Source organism: Sebastes umbrosus, chromosome 2, assembly GCF_015220745.1.
Source record: "Sebastes umbrosus isolate fSebUmb1 chromosome 2, fSebUmb1.pri, whole genome shotgun sequence".
NCBI classification, from domain to species: domain Eukaryota; kingdom Metazoa; phylum Chordata; class Actinopteri; order Perciformes; family Sebastidae; genus Sebastes; species Sebastes umbrosus.
This window is the reverse complement of record NC_051270.1, coordinates 32,351,588-32,367,925: the sequence shown is the minus strand read 5'-3', so window position 1 is coordinate 32,367,925 and position 16,338 is coordinate 32,351,588. Positions and strand designations below refer to the sequence as shown.

The window sequence follows — 16,338 nt, the reverse complement described above, 5'->3', positions numbered from 1 at the left end:
GCGTACAAGAGAGATAAACATGGACCGCAACAGAGAACAGAGGTAGTGAAAAATAAAGCAACCCCCACCACACCCACACCACAAAGTCAGCAGGGCATGTTGCTGAGGCAGCCTAATGAGCTGCGCTAATTAAAATCACTTATTGACAGCGAGCGAGGGTGATTACCTCCACCCTGCACTCTTTGCCATCATAAGAGACACTGTCAAAACAAATTACCCCCCGGCAACCGCACAGATCCCTTCGCTAGCAACCATTCAGCTCGGCTGCAGCGTAGGGGAAGCGGTGTGTCTGTCGGAACCTCAATTACAGTGTGTGAAGACAACTACTGTTACCGTGTAAGGGATATTTATTTATATGCTCATATGTGTGTGGTTGGTGCCCATTCCCCTGCATTTCAATTCAGTGATAACAACACAAAGTGAGTTTATCATGTCTTTCTTTCACACAGTGATAAATCTTCAACACACGCAAAGTAATGTGCCTGCCTGCATCCAATAATCCAGCCTCCCTCCCTCCCTTCCTACCAATAACAGGGACAGCTAAGAGCTGTCTGTTTACCTCGCGCTGATGTCATCACAAACACTCGTTCACCAGGGAGGGGAGAAGGGAGAGAGAGAGGAACGGAGGTGGCAGGAATCATGCATTATTCAGAGTGCTCCGTCGACTCCACCGGGCTTATTGATAAACAAAGGAGATGCACCGGAGAGGACCAGTCGATTAACCCATTTACCCTGAAGCCTCTCACTCCTTTCCTGTCTCCATCACCCCCTTTGTTTTGTCCACTGCCACCAGCATCCACCCACAACAACCGGCTCCACCCCCACTCCTTGTTGGTGATAAGTGCCTGACAGAAAACGCATAAGAACAGGGGGTACGGGGGCTCTAACAGCTAGTTACCACACACACACACGCCTAAAAGCAACGTCTACACCTGATGAATTGTGCACTGCGCTGCTGCTCCAACTGGGCTACCCTCCCACTGATGCCATTAACCTTCTGGATCTGAGGGCCGTGAAGCCTCCACCCCACCTTTCTCGGTCTCCCCCTCTGACAGACTCACACTCTCATACATCATATCACACAGCTAATGACACAAGGGCCATCATTCACATCACATCGTCGGGGTGGGGGTACAGACAGAGGAGGGGGGAGGCAATGAAAAGACATAAGGGCACGAGGAGGAGGTTGAAAAGGAGAATTGAGGAGGCAAAGGTGATGGAGGGAAACAGAAGGCGAGACGGAATCAGAGAAAATGGAAATGTAAGTGGAGAGAGATAAAAGAGGGGCATCTTGAGATCACAGTAATCTTTTTTTCCTCTTTTCAAGTGAACTGAATAAAAGATTATGCTAATGTCTGTTAATAGAAAAGAAAATGTGGGTTTCACACGGCTGACTAAAAGGCCTCAGGTCAGATCTTTAGCTGTTGTTTTGCAGCGTTGTTTACAGGTGTAATCTGGCTTTTATAGAGCATTTAGGACGTCTTATCCTAACCGCACCAAAAGTTAACCAACCAGACGGCATGCACCCTCCTTATCCTGTGGACACGCCTAATCACGTCATATAAATGCTAAAATTCCCACCTCAAGACATCTTACAGGTATGAAAGAACCTATACATGCTGTTATGTGATACTGCCTTTCTGATTTAAGGCAAACCCTGGGCTGCAACTAGTAACTATTTCTCGATTTTTTATTGATTGTTAGGTCTATAAATTGTCACCGAATTAGTACATGCTCATCAGATTTCTCAGAGCCCAAAATGCCATCCTGAGAGAGCTTGTTTTGTCCAATCAACAGTTCAAAAGACTAAGATATTAAATGTATAATAATATCAAAACACAGAACAGCAGCAAATCTTTGAGTGAATTAATTGTCTGCCTCAGAGTGCTGCAGGGATGACATATTTCTGTAAGTCAACCAGGAAGTTAGCATCGCATCCGATGTTTATGACACTTACACGTATTTTATGTCGTAGAACTAAACGTTAAAATCTCTTAAACTTGTGTTAACTACAGACCTTATTGCAGGCATCTAACTAAAAACCCATTAAAAAAACCCATTGCCTTCGAGACAAGGGAACCGGACGTGCTAAAATGATCATTCATTTCCGGGTTTTAGGACTCATTGCTGCACCACTCTGTTGTCCCTCAATTAACTATTTCAGCACTACCAAAATACACGTTGAGTGAGGACACATATTTCCAACATGGTGTTGGAAGACATTAAGATGCTAAGCACCAGGACAGACAAAAAAAACACAGTAATTGAAGAAAGCACTTATTTTCATCCAGAGGAATATCAGAGCATAGCTGACAGAAAAGCACTGCTGGAGCTACTGAGCTTCAGCTGGGTGCAAATACCAAGTATTTGTGTTGAGAGATAGTTTCTACAAACACTACACCAACACGCATCCAAAACTCTGGATATGACAGGCCAAAGATCAACTGGAAGCAAACCAACAAAGAAGCCTGATGTGAAACATGGTCACTATTTCTAAGGCTAAGATGATTTTAACATATCTGCCCCCCCTGCCCCGCCGTTTCCTTCCTGCCTCCAGACTACTGAAATGGCTCCTTGGGTGGCGGAGAGGAAACTGCAGATAGTTTTGCCCTATTCATCTGTAGAAGTCTTTCCACTGCAGCATGATGCCCAGCGCTTGGTGGCAGCTGAACTAATGAGCTTTTAGCCCGGCTGGCACTGGGGAGGCAGACACAGTATAGTGCAGGCATATGTGCATACACATTCAGAAGGACACACCACACAAAAACACATCCTCTCAGACAGTCTGCCAAATACTTCACTTTAATCTTATCAAACCATCCCCATCAGGCAGCGTGCCCTTCGTGTTGTTTAGCCTGTCAGCATTTTCACTACAGGAAGCCAGCATGTGTATGCCTCCTAAAGCCATTTAAGGATGAGGGTAGAAAGTAAGGTCAGGTATGTGTGTATGTGTGTGTGTGTGTGTGTGTGTGTGTGTGTGTGTGTGTGTGTGTGTGTGTGTGTGTGTGTGTGTGTGTGTGTATGTGTGTGTTTATATTCCTCAGTCACTAGGGGGAAAAAAACAACAGTGTTTTGGCTTTACACAGACCATCCCTGATATGGCTACATACCTGTTTGTGCATCTCAATGTTGAGCCCATAGGACATCTCATAGTACTGTAAAAAAAAAAAAAAAGGGAGAGAAAACATTAATACATAATAAGGTTTTCAATGATGTATTTTCATTTGTACATTGAATCAAAGAAGTAATAATTAGAGGCAAGACATGATCCCAGATATTTGTCCTTTGTGATATCTATTAGGGCTGTCAAAGTTAACGCGATTATAACGCAAATTAATTTTAACGCCACTAATTTCTTTTGCGCAACTTGTGATTTTTAGGTTGTAGCGGGGTCAGTTTTGAAGCTAGAGTGAAGATACTGGCATCATATGAAACTAGAAAAACCTAGGGAATCCATTGCTACCAATGTCATACTACTCAAAATTCTCGCTAAATTTTGGCAAGGAAAAACTCTCATGGCCATTTTCATGGGGGATCCTTGACCTCTATGGGTTCTATGGGTACCCACGAGTCTCCCCTTTACAGACATGCCCACTTTATAATAATCACATGCAGTTTGGGGCAGGTCATAGTCAACTCAGCACACTGACAGCTGTTGTTGCCTGTTGGGCTGCAGTTTGCCATGTTATGATTTGAGCATATTGTTTTATGCTAAATGCAGTACCTGTGAGGGTTTCTGGACAATATTTGTCAATAGTCAGTGTTAAATGATTTCTAATAATAAATATATACATACATTTGCATAAAGCAAGTATATTTGCACACTCATGTTGATAAGAGTATTAAATACTTGATAAATCTCCTTTTAAGGTACATTTTAAACAGATAAAAACGGTGATTAATTTGCAATTAATCGTGATTAACTACAGACTATCATGTGATTAATCACAATTAAATATTTGAATAGATTGACAGCCCTAATATCTATATTTCCCAAGTTACTTGTGACTTTTCTCTACTGAAAAACAGAGAATTTGTTAGCGCAACAAGGCTGTAAAAAAATGGCGGTTGACTGGTATGACATTTATATTTGTCCTCTAAAGCACCCAAACAATAAAAGAGACAAGTTGAATACTTGTTGCAGCACAAGGGGTGAGCTATTAACAACACATTGACATTAACCAAAGAGGTTGACAACTTCATGTTCTTTGTGCAGCTGACAGGCGAGTGGCAACTGTTCTCATTTACTTCTACTGGGCACTGCCAGTCTCTGAGCTGAAAACGGTCTGTGGCTTCAAAAACACGTGAGAACGCCAATACTCTCATTGAAAACAACATTATCTGCTGACGATTGCCAAAAACTTGCGAGCCCACCAACAGATACAAACTAAAGCCTAGTAGTTTGTCTGTCTTGTTTATCAAACACATAGCAAACAGCTTCCATTTATTATAGCTACTCCCACCACCTTCTGGTTCCTCACAGGGAAAATAATATTTAACAAACGTACTGCTGCGTTTGGTTAAAGTCATTCCTTTCATGTACAAACAAGATAAGCACGCACATACACAAACTAAGAGTGAGGGCTGAGTTACAACACTCGTCAGATAAAGATTGTTCTTTTTCCATGCACACAATGCAGCTTTTACTGTATTAGATAGAAAGAACCTTTGAGTTGGGTCGTCTTTGCAGAGGCACGTATTTCTTTTGTCTCATCAGGGAGCTCTGAACTGAATGTAATGTTTTAATTGCACTATTGGAATAGTTTCACATTTAACCTCTTCACAGCTCTTTGATAGAAATCAAGCACCTACTGTATCTTAGGTTTCAAGTAAGGTTTCCAAGACACAGTGAAAGTGCACACAACAACAAAGCAGTGGTTTGATATTATTGGTTACTGAGTTTTAATTGTATTGTAATGATATTAGGGCTTAGTATTGTCAAAAATATTGAAGTATCAATACATATTGATACTGAATATTCAAAATGGTTTCAATACAAAATGGTTTAAATTTTCCGCAGTATCGATACATGAGTATCAGCTGCGCTTTCTGCTCTATATTCTCTCTGACAGCGAGTTGACACACACACCGCTATTGATTTTTTAATAAAAATCAAAAATTTGATGCACTCAATTTTTCCCTGTGGTGTCGCAAATCGATATTTTTATTATATCGAAGTTAGAAATTCCAGTATCGTGACAACGCTAAGGCTGCAACTATTACTTTAATCACTGATTCACCCGTTGACCTTTTTCTCGTTTAACCGATTACTCATTTGGTCTATAATATGTCAAAAATAGAGAAAGATGCTCATCACAATTTTCCACAGCCCAAGATGACATCTTCAAATGTTTTGTTTGACCAACAGTCCAAAACCCAAAAATATTCAGTTTATTGTCATAATGGACTAAGAAAAGCAGCAACTTCCCACATTTGAGAAGCTGGAATCAGCAAACGTTTGACATTTCTGATTAAAAAAATGACCTAAGCAGACTTAAAGGAGCAGTGTGTAGGATCTGGCGGTATCTACCGGTAAGGTTGCAGATTACAACCAACTGAAGCCTCTCGTGTGCCAAGCATGTTGTAGAGCTACGGTGGCCGATGCGAAAACGCTAATGGCGACGGGAGCGAGTACCGTTATCGACTTGTTTGTCCGTTCTGGGCTACTCTACAAACATGGAGGTGAAAGATGGCAGACTCTGTGAAGAGGACCCGCTCCGTATGTAGATATAAACGGCTCATTCCAAGCTAACGAAAACACAGCGACTCTTATTTTCAGGCGATTATACACTAAAGAAAACATACTTGTGAACATTATATTCCATTTCTGCCAATAGATGCCCCTAAATGTTACACACTGGTCCTTTAAAGCTCTTAAAATAGTTGCTGAAAAACCTCCTTTTGGTTGATGAATTAAACTAGATGATATGACATCACGTTGTCCAAATTAGTGATTCAAAGCAGGTTTTTTGTGTTACACATTTTTCTGATGAAATACAAAAGTTCAATGCACTGAACAAAAATTTGATTATCTTACATGAGACTTCCCATATTGTGACATCAATAGTGGAAATATATTCTCATTTATATTGTGATATTGATTTCAACGACAACACCTGGCCCTAAGTAGTCTATTATCTTTATGGTTGTTCTCCTCATATCTGAGAACCCCCTGGGTGTGTCTAAAGTGTCTGAATGACCCCATAGTTCAACTTGGATGAGTTAAGAAGTTTAAAAAAAAAATACCCAGTGATTCATACACAAAGCCAGCAGACCAGTCATTAACCCTCAGTGGGTCATGTAGGGAGTGTTAGGGAGGGGTGGTGGAGGGTCATAAAGAGGACCCCCAGAGCCATAGGGGGTGGGGGGGTCGTCACACCCCACAATCAATAGTTGGACATTTGACCCCTGCTAGAGTTTCAGCCACCCCCCCCTGCACCTTCTTATCCAATGAAAACAGAAAACACAGCCGTGAGTCAACAATACCAAGCAGGGACAAATGCTAACATGGCCTTTGCAGAGCACCAGGGCTGCACCACCTGTGACTGTTCACCTGAGGCTAAAGGCAGGATAATTCAGATTCACAGCTTTACTGCTCTTACCATGACGTAGTGACGCTGCATCTCTGTCTTTTCATTGGCCAGTTTATCGTACTCCACTTTAAGACTTTAGGGAAGAAAAGAGAGACATAAAATTATGCTATAAATCAGGATATATACGTTACATATATTCTTGCACATTCTTGATTTGGGTCCATTCAAAATCCAGAACAGATATATTTATGAGCGTAACATCAGTGTAAACGTGCATGAAGCTACAAAGATGGAACAAGACAGAAGCAGCTTCCTCTTCCTATTCTTTCCAGGAAGCCAACGCTGTTTACAGTTGGCTAGTCATTACCTATGGTACTGAGCCTGCAGGAACTGAAATTCGTCTTTGATCCTGTCGCATGACTCGGCCACGGTGAACTTGAATCCAGGCTGCCCTGGCTGGTGAGGTGCCTGAAAAAGGTTGAAGATACCACAGGTGTAAATAACGCCATCACAGTCCAGATAATAGCCTCATCCCTCTCTAGCCGCTTCCTCCTCTTTCTTGTGTTTCTTTTGTTTTCATGGTTTGTCATCACATTTCCCTTGAGTCCTGACTGACTGGAGGAAAGAGCCGCTTTCACTCAACAACATGTGCAATGACAAAGGCAGGGCCACTTCATCCGTCCTCAAAGTAATGTTACATAGAGGATGATGAGAGAGGGATGCATAAAGTTGTGGGCTTTCAGTGTGTGTGTGCTGCACAAAAAAGCAGTGTTAAAAGTGCAACTATAACAAACTGCACTGAGAAATGAAGTCAGATTACAGCAGGAGGTGATGATCTACTTTCCCTGAGTTCAACCAAAAAGCTCTGATCTTGTCTCCAATAAACACCAGTTTCTCTTCTGCCAGAGAGTGAAGCGCCTCAGCAGCACACGATGCACACCATAAATAGTAAGGTGTGGATCAGGCAGCTCCACTCTCTGTCGAGCTTAATTAGGCTACTTTTGCAGGGCGGTGCATTTGCATTTCAATTTAGAAAATAGTGAAACAAAGACAGCTACTTACCGGATGCCGGCCTTGTGGATACATGTCGCGTCCTTTACACACAAGGTGAATTCAGTGTGTTTCTCTGCTTGTCTGTAATCCCAGTGAACAGTGAAGGTGCGGTAAATCACCGCCACCCCCTCCTCCTCGGTGCACGCAGGATGGCGGCGGACAAAGCCTCTGTTCTCGGCTGCGAGGAGCTCACTCAGACCCCCCCACTGGATGGATCACCTCTCTCCTTTGTACACCTATATACACACAAGAAGACGGAGCTGAAGCACTATCACAGCAAGGTTGTAAAAGCAGGAGTTAAAGCTTTATGAACTTAACCGGACTGATCTATATTAGGGCTATCCACTCTCTGACAATATGGCAATAAAATGTGTTTTCTTATCATCATTTTCTGTATCTTTTTCAAATTTTCTGTCAAAAATGTGTTTGATCAGAAGCATCAAATACATCCAAAGTTGTGACTTTTGATCAACAACATGATGCTTTTGTTATCCTCGTAAATCTAACGAGTTGTCTCTTCCAAGAACACAACAAGCTCGTTTCAGTCCGGGAGGAGAAGAGAATGAGAAAACAAGGAGCTGCTGCTGCCATGAAGCCATGAACCACCACCTCCTCCTCCACCTCCCGTCTTGTTAGCGGCTCTCTTCATGTCGCCCTTTTTACCTTTGTCTGGGCTGATTCCTCCTCTGTCTTCTGCTCAGGTACAACAACAGTATCCAGACTCACGCAGCTTAATATCCGTCACAGAGTGAGAAAAGGCAGAAAATGTCCGTCGTCGTTTGTGTTTCTTCTTCTTTGCCCCTTTGAGAGTGCTTTAAAACCCCGGTGACGGTGCTCCCGAGGCGGAGAGCGTCTCTCCGTCCGGTCGGACGTTGTAAACCTCCTCTAACCGGTGAGAGTAGTCGACCTCATGTAACTTAGAGCCGCTTTAGATCCAGCAGAAGAACAACAGTCCGACAGTTAGTCCACACGTTAACGGTAACGGTTCTTTTTTTTTTTTTAAAATGTCGATTGCCGTTGTGAAACACACCACGAGCTCGAGCTCTCTGACTGTTGGCTAGTTCCTCCGCCGCCGCGCGCTGCTGTACCACACACAGACTGAGCACTGACACGAGGAGCCGACTGCCGAGAGAGGGCCCTGCTCTCAGCCAATGGGGATCCTCCGAACGATGTTTAGCAGCGGGGACCAATCACAGCGCGGCGTACCCCACGTGGGGGTGTTCAGAGTAACCGCGTTCTGATTGGACTTGAGAATGTGTGACCTCACGCGTTCGCCATTTTGGATTTTCTGAAGTGACATTCGGAGCGTTCCATGGTGCGTTCCATGGTGCGTTCAACGACTTGTTCAAAACAAAAGACAATCATTTATAAATCCGACGTTTTTACAATATGAGTGCGAGTTTTATCGTTAAAAAATATGCACATTCAAACACTATAAACTGGTGTAAACAGGGAAATAACCCCACTAACCAAAGACAGACTTTATCCATTTAATAAAAGCATTATTATGTGCTTATAATATGTGAAACAATAAAGTCAGACCCTAAATCTGCAACAGCAACATCACACTTTCTGCTCTCATTGTAAGCAGAGACAGAGAAAACCAAGAAGTCGTGTTACTATGCCAAGAAAAAATAGGAGCTCATAGAAATTCATTCAAGACCCGAAGTGTGCAGAAGATGTGAATACCGCTTAATCTACAGCAGAGTGTCCTTTGAGTGACTTGAATTGATCGACCTATTTCTAACGAGACCTCAAGCATCTACAAGCTTCCCTATCAGCAGCACTAGGTAGGCTGCAACACGTCTCAGCCTATCAGGTGTTGCTCACTGTGCCCGGCCCCACGTGGGTCCACATCCTCCCTCTTCACTGCTCTCTAGCCAATGGGCTCGCAGCTGTCTCCCCGCACGGCTTGCGATTGGCTGCGAGGTGGAGAAGCTGTCAGTCAGCAGCCGGGGTTGTCAATTAAACCCACGTTGGGTACGGCGCTGACAAATGCCTGTGCTACTCTCCCTCCTGCCTGCGAACAGTGCCTGGAATGGCTGCTTAATTAGCTTCGAATGGCTTTTCCTTTCAGCTCAAACAATCTGTCACTACCATGTGGTAAAAAGAGCCTTGCATAAAACAAAAGCAGGAAAAAAAAGCCAGTAGGGGCTAAATATCAGTTTGATTCCCCCCCCCCTCCTTCAACCCCTCCTCCATGAAAACATTTGCTGCAAAACAAAGCTTTTACCTCGCTCAAACATGGGCTCGTTTCACTCATCTGTTTCTGCCCTCATTTTCATCTAAAATTGTATTTATTTGTTTATCTGGGTGTCCATTCAGTCCACTCGCATTCAAATTTAAAATGTTCTGTATTCCCTGAAACAATTAGACCGTGCTTGATTAGCCCATATAGCATTTTTTCATGTTATTGGTTTATTAGGATGTTGTTAATTGTTGGGGCCAGTAGTTTGATTATCTTAAGATAAGATACTAATCATTTTACTAAGTTTAAAATAAATGTATCCCTACGTCAAGATGATTTAAAAAGTGAAATCTCTTGATATGCGCGTATGCTGCATTTACAGACGTCAACAGGGAAATTAAGAGGAAACTTCAACTCAGCTGTTTTCAGGCCATTAAATAGGCGTGATCAGTCGCTATAAGCACCATAGATGTGGGTCAGTAGGGGCCTGCTACACCTACTATGTCGTAAAAGTGAAAGTGAAACTTAAAAGTAACATGTTCTAACACGTAAATCTGAATAAAACATCACATTTTGAACACAAACAAAAAGGCTTCTTAGGTTTAGCCAACACAATTACGTCTTTAAGTTTATTCAAAACAAAAAAAACAGTTAGGTTTAGGCAACAAACTACTACTTCTTTAGGTTTACTAAAAAAACAAGCTTAGGTAATAAAACTACAACTTCTTTAGGTTTAGGCAACAAAACAAAACTTTCTTTAGGTTTAGGCAAAAAAACACTTAGTTAAGTTTAAGGACAAACAGTGTTTACGAACACAAAGACAACTACACATTGTTGGTTTCACACGGGATGCGGTCTCCCGTGTGAAAGCCCTGTGTTTTGTCATTCCCGACCTCAACCCCTTATGGAGTTTCACACTGTCTATACTACAGTGCTTGACGTCCGCTTCTGCTCCTGTCATAATTACTATGGTCGCTAGAGGTCGCTGTCATGTTCTTTTATACCTTCTTTCGGTGATCGACCATGTGAACAGATGAAACCTACTAGTGGGTGTAGTAGGCCCCTGTTGACCCACATCTATGGGCCTTTATAGCGACTGACAACACCTATTTAATGGCCTGACAACAGTCTAATCAGCTGAGTCTGTGAAGAATATGTTACAAAATGTTGAATAAATATTTGCCAGTGACACAATCTAGAGCAGCCTAATCAGATATTATAAAATGTGAATCCTTTGTGAATATTACTTTACAGAACCAAACCTACGAAATGATGAAAATGAAAGATGTTTCTCAATTTGATTTAATTCTTTAAAGCAAAGTATTTCTAAAATGCAGATAGAATATAACTACTTAGGCACCAGACCTAAACTCAATTGTATTAGATTTTATATTATTTGTAGAATAACAAAGTGCCCAAAAGCCAAGAAGCACACCAAATTTTGAACATAACTGTAGCGAGCATGCTGCGAGCTTTAGCTGTTGCTTAGCAACAAATGTATCCCTCCTGCAGATGCTCTGACATGAGTTGGGATAATAACTCATAAACTGAGGGCATAAGTAAGCTACACACTCACTGGGAGACTTTAAAGACAATCTTTCACACAAAGCTTCCCTAATGATAAATTATCTTAGTAGTCCTGGTTGTAATCATAGTCGTTTCAGTAGGAACAAACTGTAAACTGTATGAACAATAAACTTTTTGCACTTCTCAAAATCCAAGCTTCCTGAGGAAACTTTATTAGTTCTCTCAGCTGCTCATTGCACTGACCAACAACACCTTGTTGTTGATTCCAACAAAGCGACTCTCAAAACATATATTCAGTAGGGCTGGGAGGATACACCTGTCTCCCGACTCGTTACTATCACGTTACTTGTGTGCCGATTCGATATGTATTGCGATTTTTAGGTATTGCGATTCAATATTACAATTTATTGTGATTTTTGTGAACGTTTTTAAACACTAGACCATGGGAAAAGTTGAATCATACACTTCTAGGGACTTTTACTTTGGAAAATATCTAAATTAATACATTAAAATGTTTGATTTTCAGTATGTATGTAGTCAGAGATGTCCTGTAGTCAAATATATTAGTAATTGTCAGGCATTATTTATTAAATTTTCTCCAATGGCGAAAAAAATCAAAGAATAAAGACATTTCCCCCACAAATTAGTGGTATTTTCTTTTTAATATATAAGGGACATGTAATGTTTTATACTTCTGGTGAATATAATCCAATCAATCTTATTTCCATAAGTGTATTTGGCATTTACAGTTCCCTTTGTTAAAACCTTATTTTAAAGCCAAACGTAGTCACACGTGTATACTACACACTAACTTCACCAAGTCCATCTCTAGCTCTCCCGTCAGCTCCGTTCTCTTTATACATCCATGGTCAGCTCCATCAGGACCGTTTGAATGCATTTAACATAAATGTCAGTATATGGGTGCTCTACAGTTGTAGAGTCGGCTGATTTGACCACGGAGATGTGAGTGAGGGCTGACTTGACCGCACGTTACCGAATTCAATAACGTTGCCTGTCCATTTGTGTGAAACCCAAAGTGTTTCCATACTTAACTGTATGTGTAGCGTTTACCACTTTGGATTTTTAACATGTGAGGTTGCAGGTCGTGTCCACGACCCTCCGTCGTTTTCTGCTTTCTCGTTTCGGCTCGCAGCGGCCGGCTGTGGTTTGTTTTGTTTTTTGATGGATACGGAGCGGATATGACGTCACGTTACTCAGACTACAACAATAAAAGTGGTAACTTCTTTTTACCTCTGCGTAGACTCAAATGAAGCAAATATATTGATTCTGGCATTAAAAAATCTATTTCAAAATTGTAAATACATAAAGATACATAGGTGAAAGGATTTTTTTCCCCACCCCTAACAATCAGTTAGAAATTGAATATATCATCATATATTTATTTATTTTATTTAAAAGGGAGCATGTGCAGTTTAAAGCATGAATGTCATCATTTGATGCACCGTACCAGATTATATATTATATATTCTCATTTTACAGCTTAACAGTACACTAAAATCTGTTTCTGAAAATATTTGAGGTGAGAAATTACAGTAACAGAACCTTGATTAATATTTGATCAATGCTGATTTTTTTCACAGATTATCTGTCACATTACTATTGTCAGGATAAAGTCACAGTTTGAGCAAATATGAGAAAACATTATTTTTATTAAAGTGTACTGTCAACTGTAGCTTTAACACAGGTAAAGGCAAGAGCAGAATAGCATAGATATACACACTTTATAAATTAGGCTTTAGTATGATGCAGCTTTGCCAAAAAAAAAAAAAATTGGAATTATACAAGACAGGTAGCACAAAAGTTCAATATAATCGGAGCAATAATATGGTGATGTATTCCAATCGTTAATATGCTTGATATATTTTAATAAAAAGTATGAACAGTTCATTATTGAGTTATGACTATCAACTCATCTTTGTGTAAAAGAAAAAATGTCCACTGAAATAATTTCCTCTCTGCCTCTCCATTGTCTGACCTTTGACCTTGAACTCACATAATTGCAGACTGCATAAGTTCTGGCACAAATTCAGGTTCCATGAGCAATTTAGCCTCTAATATTGTGTAGCCTCTGTCGAAAAGACCAATGCCTCGTTGCCCAAAAGCATTTTAATGCGGGGAACACGCTACACGAGAATCAAGCTGATTTTGGGCCTGTTTCTCTCCTCCCGACTATCGTCAGCATAGCCCCGATTTTTTTATGGTTCTAAAGATTATCTTTCCAGATATTCTTGTAATGTGAGGTATGTTGAGTGTTTTTTACACGCACCGATTTCAAATCACAAATATTCAACGTTCAGTATTTACGACTGTATATCCTGTTGTGTGTGAGGAACACCGAAGACAACCGATGACGCGGTCACGTGGGAAAGAACGATAGCCAATTGAGAACCAAGCTGACTGAAGAAGGAAAGCCAACAACCGCCGTCATAGCGATTGCAGCTAATGTTTACACCAAAGTCACGTTTGATTGACAGAGCGTTTGCGAGAGTTCCAGTTTTGAGAGTCGGGACGCTTGTTTTATAGTTTATGTTAATTTTTAGGTCTATACTTTCATCATGAACACCAATGTTCAATTAATTTTCACAATTGATCTGCCAGTTTATGTTGTCATTCTCTTCCTTTTCTCACCTGGCTCAAATGTCACTTTCCTGATGGTTTATATCAGGTTCTGTATATTCTCTATTTATACAAGCGTGTGTTTGTCACACACAGCGAGTCTAATGCAGACACGATGACAGAACGGCATGAATGATGAATCGTCATCGTCATCACTGTCTTATTCTAGCTCTTAGCTTTGTTTTCATTCTCAACCATTCCAAGTAAAAGATATTTCTTTGTGACATTTACAACACTCACTCTTTGTGATAGTTTTTTCAATAAATAACAGGACTTACAGTTACATGTGCAAAGTTATATTAAAGTGTATTCAGTTTCTTCTTCAGAACCACAGACAGACGATGTTAAGAAGTTTTTAACAGCTCCCCACATTCCCGCGACATGCTAGCCAGGTGTATTAGAGACTAAATTACTCAAAGGTATGAGTGTTAAGGTGTCTCTATCAGAATATGGCGACCTGCCCCCTACACACTTTATTCTGGTATAAATTACTGCGACCCCTGAAATGATTAAATGCCTATTTGTACCTTATGTGTACTGAATAGTTTTAGGGTGTAAAGTTTGCCAGACTGAAGTGCCCAAGAAGAGTGGCAATGCTAAAAATCTCTTCCTCCACCTTAAATATGGGATGTTGCCACGTTTAAAGAGGGAGTAAATTACTAAGTATTTTATGATCACTTCTAAGTCACTTGTCAAGGCGCTACTTCAACCTACTCATTTTCATGTCACTGTACACGAAAATGACACTGAGATGGTTTTGGGAAGTTTGTTTCATATTTAGAAATGATGTAGTTCTCAGAGCACCTCTGACTGTTATACACTTTCTACAGGTTTCAGACTCACACCTTTTATCTGACTTTCCTACAAGCAAAATTATTTATTACATTTTGCATAGAAACATAAACATAACATAACATAACATTTAACATAAAGGAATAAAAAAAGTCTATTAGGATATTCTCTAATGTCATCAAACAAGCCTCCATGCTGCACGCACCCCTCAGCCAATTCAAATTGACCAATCATCCACATAATGCCTTTGCAGAAGAGGTCAACATTTTTGGACCCTGTCCAAAATGAACTTGTGGAAAACACCTACCCGAACCTGGCGTGCATAAATTCATTAAAAAAAAAAAGAGACCAGATCTGAAAGGGACTTAAGGACAGACAGACAGACCCAGTCTAAAGACATCTGGGGATAATGATAGCAGAATGTCCTGAAACAACCTTAATAGAGAACAACACAGGCAGTATGTTGCGCCAAAAAATTAACGAGCAGCTGTGGGCCAAAACGGAAGCAATACTTTTTTCATCTATATTTCACAGTTCACACTCTCCATCTTGCATCAAAAAACACATTTTTCTCCAGTAATGATAACAACTGACCACATGATAAGATAGTTTACTCACTTTGATACACGTCAACACATTGACACACAAACCCGAGACCTGCGGCGATACAATGGGATAATGTGGAAATTTCTTGATTCTATGCATCGCGATGTAGACGTGGACGATTCTGCATCAATGCAGTGATGCTCCAGTGATGAAGTGATGATCCAAATTCACATTCAAACACTCTCGTTAGTCCACTAACTTGTTGCTCTCATAACCAATATTAGCTGCTCTGTTTCAATAATGTTGGGCTGATAGAACGTGCATGCAGGCTGAAATTCAACCGTGGTGCTCTGTTGGGAGATGCAGTGACTCAAACCAAGTAAGAGTAGAAGAGCTATGAGTAGGAAAAGTCCGATAGCCGCTAGGCTAATTCATGCAGTGTAAAATGCCATAGGCATTCAGGAAGTGCCCTGACATAGAGCTGCTATGTGAAAACCTTATTTTTGTAGATTACAGCACAGTTGTAATACACTGCAGAAGGATTTATGTTTTACTTTTGTAATGTTTATGTGCAGAGGTGGGTCACACAGATACAGATAGTGCTGCAAGTAACGATTATTTTCATTTTCAATTAATCTGTCGATTATTTTCTCGAATGATCAACGTTTGTTTGTTTGTTATATAAAATGTCAGAAAATGGCGAAAAATGGAGATCATGATGTTGATTTTGTCCACAACTCAAAGATATTCAGTTCACTGTCATAGAGGAGTAAATAAACCCGATTCAAACCAATTAATCAATTATGAAAATAGTTGGCGATTAATTTATTATTTGACAACTACTCGAGTAATCGTTGCAGCTCTAGATACTGGTATTGAAAACATGCAGCTTTTTATATCATAAACTGTTGTCTGATTTTTGAAAGCACTTTCTCAATAAAAAGGGAGTTCAGTTTTATCTGACTGTTTGCATTAATTGATGAAAAAGTAGCCGTGTGCAGTCATATAGAAAACTGACAATGCGATAAATTGATTGCATCAAGAATCATTGTGCGTTCGAAT

At 40.6% G+C, this 16,338-nt stretch overlaps 1 protein-coding gene across 15 annotated transcripts in view; it reads right to left on the bottom strand.

Annotated features, from left to right (window-relative positions):
• tle3b (TLE family member 3, transcriptional corepressor b) overlaps positions 1 to 8,881 on the bottom strand; it is a 42,687-nt gene extending 33,806 nt beyond the window's left edge. For 7 of the 15 annotated variants that reach the window (XM_037791752.1, XM_037791765.1, XM_037791757.1 and 4 more), the window contains exons 1-5: positions 8,250 to 8,881; positions 7,596 to 7,822; positions 6,901 to 7,001; positions 6,603 to 6,666; positions 3,111 to 3,155 (exon numbers count right to left, since the gene is read on the bottom strand). In XM_037791752.1, coding sequence (XP_037647680.1) covers positions 3,111 to 3,155; positions 6,603 to 6,666; positions 6,901 to 7,001; positions 7,596 to 7,619 — 234 coding nt within the window. In that variant the 5' untranslated portion in view covers positions 7,620 to 7,822; positions 8,250 to 8,881. The remainder of the gene's footprint in view (positions 1 to 3,110; positions 3,156 to 6,602; positions 6,667 to 6,900; positions 7,002 to 7,595; positions 7,823 to 8,249) is intronic. The other 8 variants (XM_037791825.1, XM_037791834.1, XM_037791840.1 and 5 more) reach the window with 5 other exon arrangements.
• Positions 8,882 to 16,338: the final 7,457 nt, after the last annotated feature.